A 17766-nucleotide genomic window follows, 5' to 3' on the forward strand; every position below is an offset into this window, starting at 1 on the left:
TTGAAGAGTATTTTTTGTTGCAAAGACGTTAAAATGAGATACTTTTTCTATAAAACAAATTTGAAAAGGAAATACTGTCATTTTAATGATCAGTAGTATTTAACAGTACGGAAACTTTAAAAAACGACTTCTATTTGTTAGGACAGGTGCATAGAAGAGGTAGGAATCCACCAGAAATTCCTGGCAAACTCCTTAGCTTTAGTAAAAGTCAAAAGTATCACTTTTAAATTTTACTGTTAGTACTGAGAAGCTACTGCAGAGCTGTTCAGTAAAATATGATTTTTCCTTATGGACAAGAACAACGAGAATAGATCTTAGATCAGGTGGCTCAGGCGAAATCCTACCTTTATAATAAAGTAAAATACACAGCAGTATTGGCAGTGTTAATTAAACTCATACAGAGTAAACATAACACTTTAAAAGTGTGTATATTACTCCACACTATATATATCTAAATGCTTTTTAATTGTTAAATATTTTACAATATGACAGAGCTGCAAAAAATCTGGGAAGATGGGTCTGCAATCTAATGCATCGTGTCCTGTAGGCATTTTGCTAGCAGCCTGTTTTACTAACAGCTTGGTGCTAAATTTGCCATCACTTTACTGTCTAAATGCAACAATGGCCTTTGTCTTTAGGGAGGGAAATAAAGGCTTTTAAAGACCACAGAACACATGCTGTCTTAGACCTTATCAAAGTAAAATGGACGCTAGCTTGCTCAAACTATGCTACATCTGGTTAGCACTAGCTAGCTAGCTATTTGGATAATATTACAACAGCAACGAATGCACTCACTCCCCTGGCCATTTTTTTAGTTTCCTTGACATCCCGCTATATATTGGTTAATGAATATACTATATGGAAAAACATATTTGGCTGTCTGACCAATACACCAACAGGGACTGTAATGATATTGTATTCAAATACATGGACTTTAACATGGAGTTGGGCCTTCTTTTGCAGCTTTAACAGCCTCCACTCTTCTTGGAATGCTTTCCACAAGATTTTGAAGTGTTTCTGTGGGAATTTGTGCCCATTCATACTATGAGGGCAGGCCCTGATCTTAGACAAAAAAAGCCTGGCTCACAATCTGTTCCAGTTCATCCCAACAATGCTCTATGGGGTTGAGGTCAGGGATTTGTGTGGGCCAGTCAAGTTGTTCCACACCAAATTCATCTTGACAATGAAACTTTCCCATTTTGCCAGTAGCACCTATTGCTAGGGCATGTTGTGTTCTGCTTAATGACTATTTTTCTTCTGTATATTGACGTAAAGGAATTACGATGTATACGCGTTAAGGCCTACAGTATTGGAATAATTAAAAAAACTGTTTCAGTAGGCAAACTTTCACCCTGACTGGAATATTCTGAAGTTTAAAATTCTGGTGTCGTGTCAGCCTTAGGATATGTGTGGAAGAAAAATACACACAGACTTATTCAGTTGTTTATTAATTAGAAACACAACAGAGACAAACTGAAAACCAGCCCATGAATACAAACCATCCCAACTTTTATGATCCAGAAAAACATCCAGAAATAAAAATAAACAGCTTCAGGTATTCTAAATGTAAACCAATCACTAAGAACCTCACAGGTAAACAGTGCGTGGCCCACCCAGTCTGATATGATATGTTGCTAGTTTCCTCTGAATAAAGTGTCTGTCAGCTACTGTCTGAGGGAGTGAATGTCTACCTAAGGCTGCTGCTGCTGCTGCTGCTGGTTGTCTTTGGGTCTGACCACAGGAAGGAAGGAACAGTGCCTTTAAAATATGAAGGTTTTGATTTGGTCGACATGAAGTAAAATGCTGGAAAACATTGAAGATGCTTTTGATTGAGCACAAGCATTCAGGTACTCTGGTCTGTGGAGGGTAAGAGCCACGTCTGGAGCATGTCTTTACATACTGTCCTCAAAATCATCATTATTCAGTCTAACATCTAAAGCCAGGCTTTGAAATGCAAATCCAGACTTTGAATCATGACTTTATTGCTGGAGTTTAAACCAAAAAACTTGTCCACAAGTTGGACTTTTACATCAGTATCTGGATTTTATTCCTAAAACCAGTTTAGACTAAAGATTCATGATGAGGTGAGCTGACACAGGCCTCTCTGTAACTCTTAAAAACCTGCCATACCCCGCCACTACAGTTGAGACGATGTATTGTTCCAATAGCAACAACTCACTGTGGTTGGACTTTTGTAGTTATCTGACTGCTCAAAGCGATGCCCCCGGCAGTGCTCAAAAATGTACTTCTTGCATCATGAATCTTTAGTCTGGACTGGGTTTTAGACTTCAAGCTTTAGACTCCAATTTTCTCTGTTCTAAGAATATTCATGTTTTTTCTTCTACAAGCAGAGTAGGAATTGTAATAATACTAAAACACAGTTTTCAAAAATGATTCTGATCCGGTTTTCATTTCCTTCCATCTTTAGTTTGTCTGAAAAACTCTGCAGCATCATGAGAGAGTAGTTACCCCAGCCTGGGAGCCTCTTTCTACTGGGAAAGGAGGGAGAGTGAAGAAGATTTCCCACTAAGTGAACAGCTCAGTTTGTAGCTCCACCAGTGTCATTTGTCACAGCAAAGCTGGTTAGCACCTGAGAGAGCAGGTCACGCTTCTATAACACCACCAACACTATTCAAACACCAGGACTGTAGCTAAGGCTGGGTAATATACACTCACTGATCACTTAAGTAGGTATACCTGTTCAACTGCTCGTTGTCGTTTACCTAACCAGTCACATGGCTGATACCAAAGCATTTAGGCATGAAGACATGGTTAAAGCTCAAACTGAGCATCTGAATGGAGAAAGAAGGGTGATTTAAGTGACTTCAGCAGGTCACCTTGACCTTGTCAACATACCTATGGACTGCAAAAATAAACAGTTGGAGGTATACCTAATTAGGTGACATTTTAATGGAGATAAGACTTACAAAAAAACTTTTTTCGGGGGGAAATGTTCAACAATTTGTACTGTGTTAATGTTCTAGTATAATTTGTGTCAACCATTACATGGCCAAATTAAACAAGTCTTACTTCATCATCTCTTAGGAGAAAAAGGTGACAATAACAGAGGTGAAAGGGAGTTATATGCTAATCTACCTGAGTAGTCATGTTTAACAACTGCCATTTAAATCCAGAATGTTAGTGAGAAGAAGACTTAAGGTTTACGCTGACAAATGCACCACAAATGGGAAATTCAAACTGTGATTTCTGCCGTGTAACTTCAGTGCTCGACATCATGGAAGTTCATCTCAAGTTTTCCTCCTTCCCAAAGGACAAAATCTTAAAAATATGGAAACACAAACATGAAACATGAGAAACTTACCAAGAGGACCTATAGACATTTTGTCTCCACACGTCATTCAAGCATTTGTAAAAGTAAAAGTATTACATTTGCAGGGATTTAGTGTCAATGGAAAGGTAAAAATCTTTGTCTTTTAAACATTAATTTATTTTCCACAAATGTAATATGAACATGAAAACTAAATGTTTGTGGTCATTGTTTACTGTTTAAGCTATAGTCCGACAAAAAAAAAAAAAAGCAGCCTTGGTGATTTCATGTGTCCACCAAGAAACAGGACGTTTTCTTCCAGAGTCTTTAAACACTCATAGAGACATGGATCTTGGCAGAGTGGATCAAAATGTGTCAAAAAGCGACATCCTGTTTCATGGCGAACAAAAATTTCCGAGACTGTTTTGAATAAAAATAATTTACAAGGTTTTTAACCCTGTATAAATTATCTGCAGATGTGACATCTTTGAAATTGATGCTTAGATTTTAACTTGAAAGTCTACATCATCTGCTAGCTGAACTGCTGTTGCTTACATAGAGGCGATGTGAGTAAAGTCTTAATCATTTATATGATCAAGACTTTAGTCAACAACCTTGATCTATAGGCTGACTAGATAATACTGCCTTCACTTTAAGGCTATAAAAGTTTTAAAAACTATTCATGCTGCATGTAAATATCAAAGTTTATAATCCTTAAAGTATTGAGGGTAAACCCAGCCTTATCTATAGCCTGGTGGGGTTGGTTTGGCTCACACTGCTACATCTCATCCTGCTTCACACCATCGTCAGGATTATTGCTTATTGAGAGAAGTGCATATATAATCAGGAAACAAACCCAGAGTGGAGTTATTTCATCAGCCTCATCTAGTATTCTTCAGGAAATATTTCTCAGAGTTAAAGGCTAGCTGCTGTTTTTGACATCTATGCTGTGGGAGCATTATTGAGGGGTGGGGGCCAAACTGTGACCCTCATAAAAACTAAGGCTGAGCGTACACTGTGCAATTTCAAGCAGATTCCTTTAAGTCATGGTGCATCGTCAGCTCATACCGAGTCATTTTCAACACATGACCAAGGTTCACAGTTCATGTACTCACACTGCACGAGTCAAGTACGGACAGAAACTTTCTTGAGAACAAATGCAGCTTGTCATCAGATCCATCACTACATCAAGTTTTTCTCTTTTGCAAGGTCAAACACCAACACAAAGACTCTCACAGCATCGACAGCAACAAAAGCAACCCTGTCAGATTAAAGTGTGCAGATATTTCCTGTTCATATCTTTCATGACAGGGAGGGGAGTAACACATCAGACAGTGATGCCTGCTCTTGTCATAGCGGTTTTAAGGTGCTGTTCTACAGTTAGGAAAAAAAAAAACCTTTGAGTTAGGGAATCTGCTCGTGACACATCATCCCACTGCACAGCAATCTGCAACTCCAGAGCAAAATTGCTCCCTTTTGAGTCAATATTGGCAAGAAGCTTCACTCACTATCCTAGGTCCACTGCTCTTCACAGTCTACATCAGCGACCTCCCCTGTGTTTGATGAAATTTTAATGTATGCTGATGAAAGTCATTTTTTACACATAGAAAAGATGCAGATGTAGTAGCGGCCTCACTCTGGATTCAGAGAAAATAGTAATCATAGTAACCATGTGTTTTTCATAAAAGAAAAAAAACAAGTTGAATTTCCGAGTGTCCATGTTTGCAGTCAGATTAAACAACATGCTAAAGAGTTTAAATACTTAGTTGTCCTCCTTGACTCTGCTGTGCTCGAGATACACCCCAATATCTAAGTCCACTGCCAGAACGTGCCAATCCACATGGAGCTGACTGACCCCAACAAGAACAAGCGCTTAAAAAGCATCCAGAAATCCTTAAAATACTACACAACGCACAGACTCCTGATTGTAAATCTCATCACCATATCAATATGTCCCATCCTGTGGCACAAACCACCGGTCATCAGCTGGTTAGAGCACCATGTACAAGGAAAAGTTCATGTACAAAGAAAACGTTAAACTTCCTAATTTACTCACTCATGCTAGAAGCAAAAATTTACAGAATAAAATCGACGTGTACATGCAATCAAAAAGGCTAAATAATCTGTATACAATCTATTCTCACACTGAAATTGTTAATGTGTGATTTTGCAATTCCCGCGCAAGTAGCAGTTCTCTAGTGTTGTTGTAATCTCCCAGCTCCAGTTGCTTTACTGCACATACATCTAGTGGGCACAGGAGCTCGTTATCAGTCAGCACAAAAAGGGGAGAGCGAACAATACTAGGACATGGAGTTAGTGGGATTTGCATGACCAAAATAACACGGCAGAAATCTATCCAACCACTCAGGAACAGGTGATCAGGCTGTGATTGATCGCTGTGTCCCACACTGCACAACAAAACGAAGCACGATCGAGCCAAAATACAACTGGAGAACCTGTCGTGACTAAGTAATCATGTCAGAATCGGCCAGAACTCCCAGTGTACGCCCGGCCTAAGTGAAGCCCCCCGCCCCCTGAAAGGCACAAACTGCAGAAAGTCTCTGCATGTCTTAGACACAGAGTGGAAGAATGACGATGAAGAAATGAACAAAATTCAAACAAAAAAGTTCCCCTCAGTGTTAGAAAAGAATAAGTTGAAGTGAAAAACAAAATGATGATAAAAGTGTTTTTATTTTTAATCCATCACTAGTAAAATTTGAAGTAAAAAACAGCATGGAGGTTCCCCTGAGATGTCTGAATTACACACGTCTACTGTAAAATGCAATAAAACATTAAAATTAAATTCTCACGGGCATGACTCTCTGATCAAACTGCTCCTCAAAGGCTCCCAACATTTTACCGGTTTACAAACATTTCAAAACCTTTGAGTGTGATTTAAACCAGGATTATAAAGGCAGAGATTCTTCATAATGCATACATTTGAATAAAATAATCTGCTTGTGTCCTCTTTTTGTTTCAGGAGAGTTACAAGTTAAACATTCAAGTCCATCAAATAAAAGACCTTCATGGAGCTACGGCGTGTGACCTCTACAGCTCATCACGATAAACAGCACGTCTCTGATTAAGTCAAATAAAACGCTCTGAAGTATTTAAAGGGGCGTGACCCCGATGTTTCTATGTAGTCTACACCCGCCTACCTGCGCTGTGATGAGTGAGTGTTTCTCCTTGAACATGAGGTGAGTCTGCTGTCATCACAGCCACGCAGACGGCTAACTCTGTGATTCAAACACACAACGGTTTCCACGCTTCTCTCTCTGCTAGTGGCTGTAGCCTGCCACACACACACATGCACCCACCCAAACACACACAAACGCTCATGCAGGCTCAGTCTGATGAAAGTCTTCCTGACGGGGGAGGAGGAGGAGGAAGAGGGGGGGTTGTAGTTGAGGAAGCACAGCAGATCCCTCGCGGTTGCCCTCCCCTCCCTGTCAGCTGCGCGTCGAGCCGGCGGCCTCGCTCACAGTTTGGCAGCCATGAAGTTGATGTGAGGCCGGACGAGCGGGAAGAGAGGCAGGCTCCTCTTGAACTCGGTCATGTCCTGAACCAGCGTTGGCTGCAGAGACAACGAGAAGCGGCAGGTCAGAGAGGCGGGGAACGACGGCTGAACACAAACCAGCCTGTCTGCTCAACAAAAACAGCTGTGTGCACACCAAGAAACAGCAGCAACTAACAGAAAGGAAATTATAAGCTTAGCCATGACACAATATGATTAGCAACACATGACACATGAAAGTGATAACAATACAGTGATTTGAATAATCCATATATATTTCAAGGGAATCATTTAACGATAAATCATGAAATCGGAATAAATGGAGACTCCAAAATGTCCCCAACAAGGTGAAGGGCAGGATTAATGCATCTATTCACTGCATTTTGATGTTAATTTCTCTTCATGTTTCATCCTTTGACTTTTGGGGTCATTTCTGTCTGAAATTATCCCACCATATCATTTTCTTTTATTCTACTGCAATGCTTCTGTACATGTCACACCTTCTTGTGATCCAATGATGCTGTGTCAAACTGGCAGGGAAGTCTGTTCTCCCTGTATTTTCTTTTAAATTTAAATATGTATTTGTAGTGATGCAATAACTTGCATCACATTATTATATGACTACCCACTAGCTCCTCTTATTTATTTATTTATTTTTTTGTTGTCCACATTTTAAAAGAAATCCTCAATAAAAAAAGAATAAACCAGCATTCTGCAGAGCAGCTTCACATTTGTTTTTATTACCTCTTAAAAAAAAAAGACTGTCTCTGAGGGACATTTTTATAAAAGATTTTTACATTGTCCCTGCATAACTAGAATTATATTCTACTTTTTTTACAAATCCCATGACCAAATACCAAATCTTGCATCAGTGTTTGTGGTTTTCTTCCCTCCAAATACTATCCTGAAGGAAACAGAATTCATTTCTGACCTGGCAGTAATTTGGGACGTTCATTTAGATTTTTGACAGTCTGTGCTGTTTTTTTGTGGCTTCTTTCTACAAATAGGGAAAAAACTGAGGTTGCATAGGACATTGTAAACAGGGATGTAAGATATCAGCATAATACCAACATAAAATCAACAGATTAAGTTAATTATTAGTATTGGCAGATATGAACACTTTTGCTGATATTACAGCTGATATATTGGCTGTTATTATCCACCTTAAATATAATCCATGTGTACAATGAAGTTTAAAGGACTGAAGTTTGTGTCTTTATTTATCCTGAGACTGAGGTTTAAGGTCTGAACCACATTACTATTATATTATTTATATATCATATTACTATAGCTATAGCTAAAATGAATTTGTAAGTATCAGCATGTCATATGTTGGCAAAAATCCAGTATTTAGCATCCCTAATTGAAAAAAAAGAAGCTTTTCACACTTACAGGCTATTAATGGAGCTTTTCTCGCACTTGTTTCAGTATTCACATGACTTTAATTTGCTTAATCTACTTTCTTTCAGTTTCACTGTCCACACATTAGCATGCACCTGTCCTTTCTTTAAACACACAGCTCTTGTGAATTTTCATGTTGTCAATGTTCATTATAGCAGCGCATTTCATAACTAATATAAAAGGTACACTCCATACAACAGGTTATCAGTATGTGAATGAGTACTGTTGATTCATAGTGCAACAATTAAAAACTAGTGGAATGCAGAAGAACTGCAGAAAATAATGGCTTAAAGAAGCACAAAAATGACAGGAAAGGATACTGAAACACCAACATCATGATCTAGATATGTAAAGCAGATATGATGTCTCTCTTTGGTCTGTCTGTAAGCCTACTCGAGACGACAAATCTTAAATGTTTGTCTTTTAATTTCCATCTTTAATTTTGACCTTTAAGATTAAACTCAGGACATCAGCGGCTCCTTAATCTAAGAGGCTTTAAAGACAAAGCATTCAGAAGTAGAAGGTGGTGCATCAGTAGTAGTGTGTGCAGAACAAACAGGTGAATGTGTGATGGAGCAGAAATATATGTAACCTGATGATTACCTGTGGCAGGGAGGGAGCGGGGGCCAGGTTGACATCATTCTGGGCAGGAAACTCTCCCACGATGGGACCTGATGAACACACAAAGAGACCTTCAGTTCCCTCTGATGCTGCACGAACACGCAGAGTCTAAAAGAAGCTGACGCAGATACTCACAGGAGTCCATCTCTCTGGACAGGACGTGCACAGACACCTTGTGTCTCCTGGGTGCTTCAACTGTCAGACGATCCTGCAGGGACACACAGGATAGAAACACAGACAGACAGACAGACCAGTAAGATGATGATGCTCAGGGTTGGCAGCAGGGAACATGACTGCAATCAGCATAATTTACACAAACAAATTCAGGAGTTTCTTCAAGTGTTTGTATAGCAATGCAGCTTTCAGGGAAGTCTAGCTAGAAGTAGACTTTGTAAGAGACTAAAACCATGTCTGGGCATGTCTCAAGAGCTATGATCACTTGATGTAATATATAAACCTTTTCTGACCTTTATGACTTAATATAATGCTCACAGTTTAAAGAGCTTCCTGATGACTGAAACTGAAGAAACCAGAAATTGCATATTTGTTTTTAGAGTTTTCTTAATACAATAAAGTTGTCTATCAGATAATTGTGTGGCTTTTCTTTCTGTGTAATTGAAGAATCAGTTATAATAAAGTTGTTTTATGACTCAGCGCCCATGAAAAAAAGAAGAAGAAAAAGAAGATGATGATGAAGAGGAGTAAGAAAAACAGCTCAGTAGGTCCTGGCTAGCCATGTGTCTGTCTCAGTGTTTCCGCTGCGAGTCCTGACAGCCCCGTGGAGATTTAGCTCCACAGTCGGGCATCGTCACTGTCTCTGTGTGGAGGATTATATTAAGACTGAAGAATTAGCTCGTCTGCAGTCAGACCGTGTCAGCGCCAGCTTCCAGAAATGAAATAAGAAAAGAGAAAGAAAGAAAAAGTGATTGCAGCCGATAGGACATTAGAAATGCATGAGGGTTATTGTGCATGGGGTCTGTAATGGTTTCTGCTGGGCTCAGATAGCGGCTGTGTGTCATTATAGCGGCTGATATGCTGCGAGCGTCCTGTGTCAGTGTCACCTCCACAGCTATGAATAGAAGCAGAGGGATGAAAGCCAGCACACTGAATCTATTGACACACACAGTTTTAATGGATTCAGAGGAGGTGTGGGAGGAAAAGATGCTGCTCTTTTATCTTTAACGTGATTATCACGCAGACTTTTGACATTCACAAAGAAAACTTAGCAGGTATTATACACTGATGCCATAATATTTAGGTTTACAAAACTGTATCCTGGAGATTTTTATTACAGCTACAAAGTAAGCTGCTTCTTTTTTGTAATGCTTCGGACCAACTGAAACAAAACATGAAAGAAAAAACATGATGTTCATGCTCGATGCATTCGCACACAGCATATGACCATCATGATGGTAAAATGAGGCTCAAGCGAGCTGATAGCCTTGATAACTTTAAGTCAATCTGTGGCCTACAGTGAGGTTAGCTAGCGCAGGAGCTCCTACACTTTGGTTACCAAAGACCCTCATAGTATTAACTTCTGGGGCTGAACGCACAAGCTGGACTTAAGCTCAATTTGAGTTATGCCTGGTCGTAACTTTTTCACCTAGGATGGAGCAGGTCTAACTTTAAAAAGTCACACTTAAGCAGAGTTTTGTAAACAGACACCGCACATTGTTGGTCATAAAACATTGATCAAGAACGTGCACATTATGAATGGACTGATATTTGAGAGACGGAGAGCCATCTGTGATCTGACTCTAAACCTGTACGTTAACTCAGCACACAAACTCTACGAATAACAGAAAAAGCCTTATATCCCCTATACCCTGTGTCACAAAGGTGATGTGAAAGGAAGTCGTTTCATTCTCTGTGGGCACCAACTTTCCTCTCTCAGTAGGCCGAGTTCTAATCAACCGTTTAAGAAAATTGTGACATACTGTTTAGTAAATAAATTTGTGGAGTGTCAATTTGATTAAAAAGACCTTATAATTCAAGGCAGCAGACCAGCGCAGGCCCAAAGGTCATTTTAAACTCCATCAGAAACTTATTAACATTTATCAGACAACAACATGCTTGTTTATAAAAGGCTTTTGGCTCTACAAAGAAATTATGACAATTTTTCTTTTGGTTAATGTTATCTAAATCTTAAGAAAGTAGTCTGATTGAAAGGGGGAGGGAAGTATGTTACTTGGCAACACTCACCCCTTGGTGAATGCACTGGTAAAGACTGGGTGTAACTATGTTATATTTGGTACACTTGATGTTGAACCTGGAAGTCAGTCATGGCTACATCGGACGTAGGAGATAAGACCGACTTAAGTTACACCCAGCTTGTGCACTTGTCCTCTAGTGGGGACCCACATGTTAAAAAATATAACTGTAATTTCCTCACATTGCAAAGGCAAATATCACAGATTAATCACCCATCTTTTTAATATCTTTCTTTTTATCAACAAGTAATAATCTTATGTATCCCATTTTATTTTTGTTTGTAAATAGTCTCAAATCATCTTCATTATCACGATTAATCTCTGTATGGATCCAATTCAAAACAAATCTCACATAAAGACAAAGAGGGCCTCACTCTGTGATGCATCATTTATAAAAATGACATTACTTTAATTTCATGATGATCAGGGGTGGTACAAAATCTGACTGGGGCCATACACTGTTTTAACACTAGTTTGTTGATTATAGGGGATTAATCTGTCTAGGGAAGCCGAGGTGTATCTGTGGGGCTCATGGACTGCTGATTTTTTGTGTCTTTGCCAGCATGTAAAAGGTGCAGGATGTGTACTTTTCAACGTCACAGGTTTTAACACTTACTCTGTAGAACTGCATGATGTTTTCTTTCGTCAGAGTCTTCAGATAGGCCACTTCAATGTTATCTGAAATACAACAAAACAAACATGTTAAACCTCAGTTTAACGATTGCAAAGAAGAGCATACAAATGGCAGTGATGGTTAACTACTGTGTGGTTTAAGAGCTAAACTTCCTTAACAACAGTGATCTTAATAAAAGATGGTCTTCAAAGCTGCTATGTTATGGTTAAACCCCCCCCCCCAAAAAACTGTGTTTTACTGTGCTTCAAAACAGTAATGAATCTATCAATACCTACACTGACATTTTAAGTTTTTATGTTTAAGTATTTTTTAAATTTTTAGAATTGGTATAAATGAGCCAGAGTTTACCTAGGTCACTAATAAGTGATTTATAAAATATTAAAATTGGGAAAAATGAATGTAAACATATTTCTATCATGTTAAACAAACACTAAAGAAATACCACTAACCATTCTATAAGTAGAAATAAGAAGTCTTCATACTCCTGAAGTTATTTGAAAAAGCTAATTTTTATGAGCAGAGTGTAGAGCCATTTTCCTAGTTTAATCTGAATGATTTGTAGTTTCAGGTATTGCGATGTCCTTCCTTGGTGAATTAAATCAGCTGATCTACATTCATGTCGAACATGACAAAAAAAAAATCACATCACAAGAAATGCAAAAGAATCTCATTAAACGCTGGAAAATGTAAATGATAAGATCATAGCTTTTGTGCTTTTTTGTGTCAGTCTGTAACTTAGCCTGTTTTACTCATGGCACTTTCAGAATAAAGTAGGTAAACGATGAATTCCCTGTTGCTTTGGGTTGTGTTAAGGTGCAGGGATAACCCTTTTGTGTGTGTTCCACTGAATTCAGTTATGTATGGATTATTTGTTTGTAATCTGTTCATGTTCCAGATCTGATGAAGAGTAGCTGCAGCCATGTGCCAGGGCTTATAGGGATCCAAATAAAATACACAATATTATCTCTGAAATCTGCTCAGGCTTAAGATCATGTATCTTAGATATTAAGTTTTATGGTCAGGGAAAAACACCTCATTTTATAAAAAAGAAAATAAAGTTGAAGGTTAAATATATAAATCATATTGTTTCAAACACTGGAGAAGAGAAAAGAGGGTAAATGCTTGATATTTCATGCTGGGTCATACTCATATTCCATAAAGAGTTTCTAAGTGTTGAAAAAACATTATTTTCCCTCATAAAAAAATGCTATTTCTTTTTTAAGTTTCGATTTAGATTCAAAAAATCAATTTAAATGAGATCATACAAAACAGAAGTAACATTTCAAGTGATCATTTATTAGCTGTCCTGATAGTTTATACCATTTCATTTGCTATGGGATGTTTGTAAAGCCAGCCAATATCAGTTGATGCTGATGTGTAACTGAGCTAATGGTGCAAACCTAACCTTATGTTTGCAACTTCATAAAATAGCTTTACAAGCTACACAGTCTGTATTGTCTTGCAAAGCTGAAATTAGATCAGTGTCTTTTCCACAGAAGGAGCCGTTAGCTTCATTCACCCTGTTATAGGACATGCTGTTTTCTGCTTCTGTGTCCTTGGCGTTGAAAATTTAGCCACCCTCACCCTGCTCCGCTCCTGTAACACTGCTGGTATCAGTAATCAGCACCACTCCCTTGGCTGGTGTTCAGGGTTGCCATCACTCAGAGCTTTAGGCAGATTACCAGTGAATCAGGCCCATTACAATCCATTACAGCTCCCAGGAGAGCGCTGCCACAGAAAGGTGTGCTACTGCTGCAGATTATTTCTGCCTTTAATCGATCCAGATTTGTGCAGCTCTAAGCAGCATCCTGCTCACCTCTGGGACTGACCCCAAATATTGATAACTCTCGAGTACGTATTTGACTCTTCACCTCACACGAGCTGTTTATAATCGCTGCTTGATTACAAAGAAATAATGTGATAAGAGGACATTCAGTCTGAAAGGCGAGGCTGCCTCCTGAAAGCTGATGATTCTTTTCTTCCATGAAGAATGCCCAGGGTCACCTCATGTTTTGTCAGTCAAATCAATGTGCTTGTTATTTTTTAGCTGTGTCATTGCACTCAGAATACTGGAAGAGCTACAGTCGGCAGACTGAGCTGTAGAAAGTTTGTTTCAAAATGACCCTCCGGTCTTCTTTGTTAACAAGTTTTTTGCTCAAAACTGATTCATTCACAAAGGCCACTAAATCTTAGATATTGACCAAGAGGTGAAAACAGATATAAACATTAATAAAAGCAGATTTACATTAAATATTTAATTATCTAATATTGTTCATCAAATACAAGACGTCAGGAAAAGGCTGGAAGCTGAGCTGACTACAGCTACTATGACTACAACGGCTCTTGTGTTGCTTCAGCTCTTATGATGCTATGATTACTTAGGTTCTTAAGTGTTTTTGGGTTATTTATATTGGTTGAGTTAGTTAGGGTTCTTTGGCTTAAGAATTGTGTTGTTGATCAGGTTCTCTTGTGTCGGGGTTCTTATCTATGCTTCTGAATGAATGTCAAAGAGTTTTGTAAACTCATTGTAAAAGTGATTTATTGATTAAGTTATTTTTAGGACAACTAGTACACTACTTTTATATGTAGGTCTCAACTGTACTGTTTAAAAGATCTTTAGCAGAGGAAAATCAAGCGTGTGAAGTCTTTTCCTCTAATCAAACAGTTCTCGTCACACAATAAAAACAGAGAATCAATATTTTTGAAGCAAAGACACTCTCAGGCTTTCAGGATGCTGAGGTTACTGTCAAAAACGTTACAGTACCACTAAAAGTTTTATCATGTCACCCTATGCTGTTAAAAATCCCAGTGATCTGAACTGAAAATCAAATTTACATTCATAATGCAGGTAAAAGTGAATCAAATCTGTTCTTTCACTCATACAGTGCTCTGATCTAATGTTTTAAATGAAAGACTGAGGGACATAAGTCACAAGGAGTTTGATCCAAATCATATTTGGCCCATTGTCATGGTGTTTTAAGTCAGATAAAGATGGGATCTTTAGCAATGTGATTTATGTCTGAAAGAATGTTACTGTAATATCACTCAGTAACTATTTGCTAATGTAAGATCAGAGGGGAAAAGAATACAAAACTATTCTACTCAACATTTTAAAAAATCTTTGCCTGAATATTTCACTACTTTTGGGACACAAACGTTGCTTAAGAATGTTTTTATTAGGCCTGTTAATATAAATGCGTTAACGCTCGTAATTAATCTGTAAAGCTTAACGCATTAAAAAATAATTGCGTAATTTAATCATATGACTAAGTTTGACCACAACTTCCTCCCGTAGTCCTGCGTGGATGTTTACGTCTCTGGGGTGAAAAAGGTTCAAGGTGGGTCAAACGCAGCCAGCAGTGATGAGTGAGGAGACAGACCCAGACCCTTCATGGCAAATTTTGATTTAAGAAAGCTGCCTAATGGAAGTCTGGATGAAACAAAAGTTGTGTGTACATACTGCGGCGATGAACTGTCTTTACACTCATGTACAACAAGTCTGAAGTACCACCTCCGGGCAAAACGCATCTTTCTAATGCAAAGCTACCTGGGGGTAACAGCACATCTGATCATTCAGGTTTTGTGTTTGTCTGCTGGGCTTGTTTTACAGTCTGTAAATATTATTGCTCAGTGAATTAAAACATTGATTTACAAACCACAAATAAGTTTAAAAACTCTCGTTTGTTTAATATTTCTTCATTTAAACACCATACTTGAACTAATTTATCTCAACCAAAAACACAAGTAAATGGCAGTATTTTAAATGTTAATTTATAGATAATAAGAATAAAACTAAAAATACAATGTTTTTAGTAAAAAGCGCTTTCAAAGTAATGTACATAAAGTTAAAATAATGAAAATAAACACTTAATAAGAATGTTTAAAAATCTAAAAAGTACTAAAACTAAAGAAATGCTGTGATTAATCATGATTAATCACAGCAAAGTGATGTGATTACCTTTATTAATTTTTTCAATCAATTGACAGCACTACTTTTTATTTTTGCACTTGGAAATGCTTGGCATAGTCGTAAACATGTCAAAACATGGCCTGTTTGGTAGAGTTTCTATATGCAGAAATCACTTCTTGGTGGATAGAAACATTTAGTCTCAGGAGCTTTACTGCTTACAGGGTGTTGCAACATGTGCTGGAGCTCCACAGCTGGTGTCACTCCGTGTCATTTTAGTGCAGCCTGTGCCGAAAATAATGTTCCTCCCCTTATGCAAGTAAGATCAAAAACATGCGGAGTTGAGGAGACTTTAGGATTAAGGAACTGTAACTTAACAGCGGTTCATGGTGACACTGTATAACCCCCTCATCTCTATCATGCACCTGTAAGTAAATCAATTTTCCTGTTGTATGCATACTGGGACAAGGACAGTAGTCCAGTTAATTGCTTAACCAAGCTATAATTGTAACTAACTATGACTATGCATGCAACTGGGAGACAGCTGAGATGGGAGTCAGCAGTAAAGGGTCAATTAAGTGTTAGATCTTGCTAGCACTGGTGTTATAACTTTTGTACTAGCAAAACTGCAAGTGATCTATTGTAATGGACCTATGTAACAGCACATTAAAAGAAATGGTCACAAAAGAATGTTGCTGCAGAGTCACTGGAAAGTTAAAAACAATAAAATCAGGATTGGACAAGCTACATGCTTGTTGAAATTTAGCTCTGCATGCAACATCTATTGTGATTTTTAGCCCATGTGATTCAGGACTGAGACCAGTTCACATGAGAATGTGTAGCAAGCCACATAAATAAAAGGAATGTGTACAACTGGACCTGAGTATACATCTGCATTAAGCATTAAAGCTTGCAGTGTTAACATAGTTTAATAATGATTGTCCCCAACGGCTGGAAAACTCTGACAACTGTGCATTTCTTATTATAATACAAGAACCCTGATTTTGTTTTTGACAAAAAAAAACCCCAAAAAATCGTTACTAATTTTGTTCCAGAGCTAAAGAGCTAAACTTGATGAGAAGTAATCAGTAAGCAGGGAAAAGCACAGTAGTGTTACCTCTGTCAAAGTTGTACTGCTGAGAGATGATCTCTCCCCAGTACTTGGCACACTCAGCAGACAGCTTCTTAGGCTTGTCTAGGCGGCGGATGGCCAGAGCCTGGATGTGTTTCTGGAAAGCTTCGTCATTCATCTCCTCTAAAGACTTCTCCATAGTGCAGAGGAAAGCCTCCACGCGGCTCTCCAGGTAGTGTGGTGCCTTCTCTGACTGGATGATGAAGCGCAGGCCTTGCACGCCGTTGGCCCGCCGGGGCCCACTGAACACGATGTAGCCTGGTGAGTGGGGAAGTGACAGAGAGGGCACATTACCTTGTGTAGGAAAACTTTTCAATATGTTAACTAACACAATTACAAACCCACTCACTGTAACATGGTTTAAAAACATTTTATTCTAATCATAAATCAAGCTCAGTGACTCAGTCTGTTGATTCCCCAAGTTATTAAAAGTCATCATGGACGACAACACTTCAGAAACTTCACTTACACGCTCCCTGGTCTTTGTGGAATCGAGTCTAATTACTAAATGCAGATTAAAGCTGCAGATTCTCAAAGAAAAACAAAAAGGACAGTTTTGTCTCACCCCTGCATGCAGTTTTAAAAAGTGTTATAAAAGGCTCCAAATGATCCTGTAAGTCTGTTTTGGTGGACTCACCCAGCTGTTCTTTGGTTCTCAGCGTGTTGAAGCAGGGCTCAGAGATTATTTGACAGAAGAGCTCCAGCAGCATGTTGTCATGGGTGCTCTGCATGTCCGTCTGATAGTAGATCTCAATGCCACAGTTATTGTGGACCTCGTTCCTCTGCTGGTAAACATACCAGCCACCTGAGAAGAACAAAACAATATAATACCATTTAAATTACTCCTGCAATCATACAAAACATACAAAGGGACTTAAAATGGAGCATTACTGACACAGAAAAGGGCAGGAATAAAAAAGAAACAACACATCTGTAAGTGTGAATGTATTTATAGACTGCACTAAAGTTGATTTTGTTTGAGTTTTTGATATCCCTGAAGAATGTATTTACAAAGCAAACCTCACATGTATACTGGCAAAAGTCTGAAGACTTTAATATAAAATGTGTTTGTACAAAAT

General features: G+C 38.4%; 1 protein-coding gene across 3 annotated transcripts in view; it reads right to left on the bottom strand.

Annotated features, from left to right (window-relative positions):
• Window positions 1-5940: 5940 nt before the first annotated feature.
• The window catches only part of ide (insulin-degrading enzyme), a 61921-nt gene continuing 50095 nt past the window's right edge, over window positions 5941-17766 (bottom strand). For all 3 annotated transcript variants that reach the window (XM_041789053.1, XM_041789052.1, XM_041789051.1), the window contains 6 exons: window positions 17325-17492; window positions 16673-16945; window positions 11631-11692; window positions 8940-9012; window positions 8787-8854; window positions 5941-6842 (listed from right to left, as the gene is read on the bottom strand). In XM_041789053.1, coding sequence (XP_041644987.1) covers window positions 6747-6842; window positions 8787-8854; window positions 8940-9012; window positions 11631-11692; window positions 16673-16945; window positions 17325-17492 — 740 coding nt within the window. In that variant the 3' untranslated portion in view covers window positions 5941-6746. The remainder of the gene's footprint in view (window positions 6843-8786; window positions 8855-8939; window positions 9013-11630; window positions 11693-16672; window positions 16946-17324; window positions 17493-17766) is intronic.

This window comes from Cheilinus undulatus, linkage group 6 (genome assembly GCF_018320785.1).
Source record: "Cheilinus undulatus linkage group 6, ASM1832078v1, whole genome shotgun sequence".
Classification (NCBI taxonomy): Eukaryota; Metazoa; Chordata; class Actinopteri; order Labriformes; family Labridae; genus Cheilinus; species Cheilinus undulatus.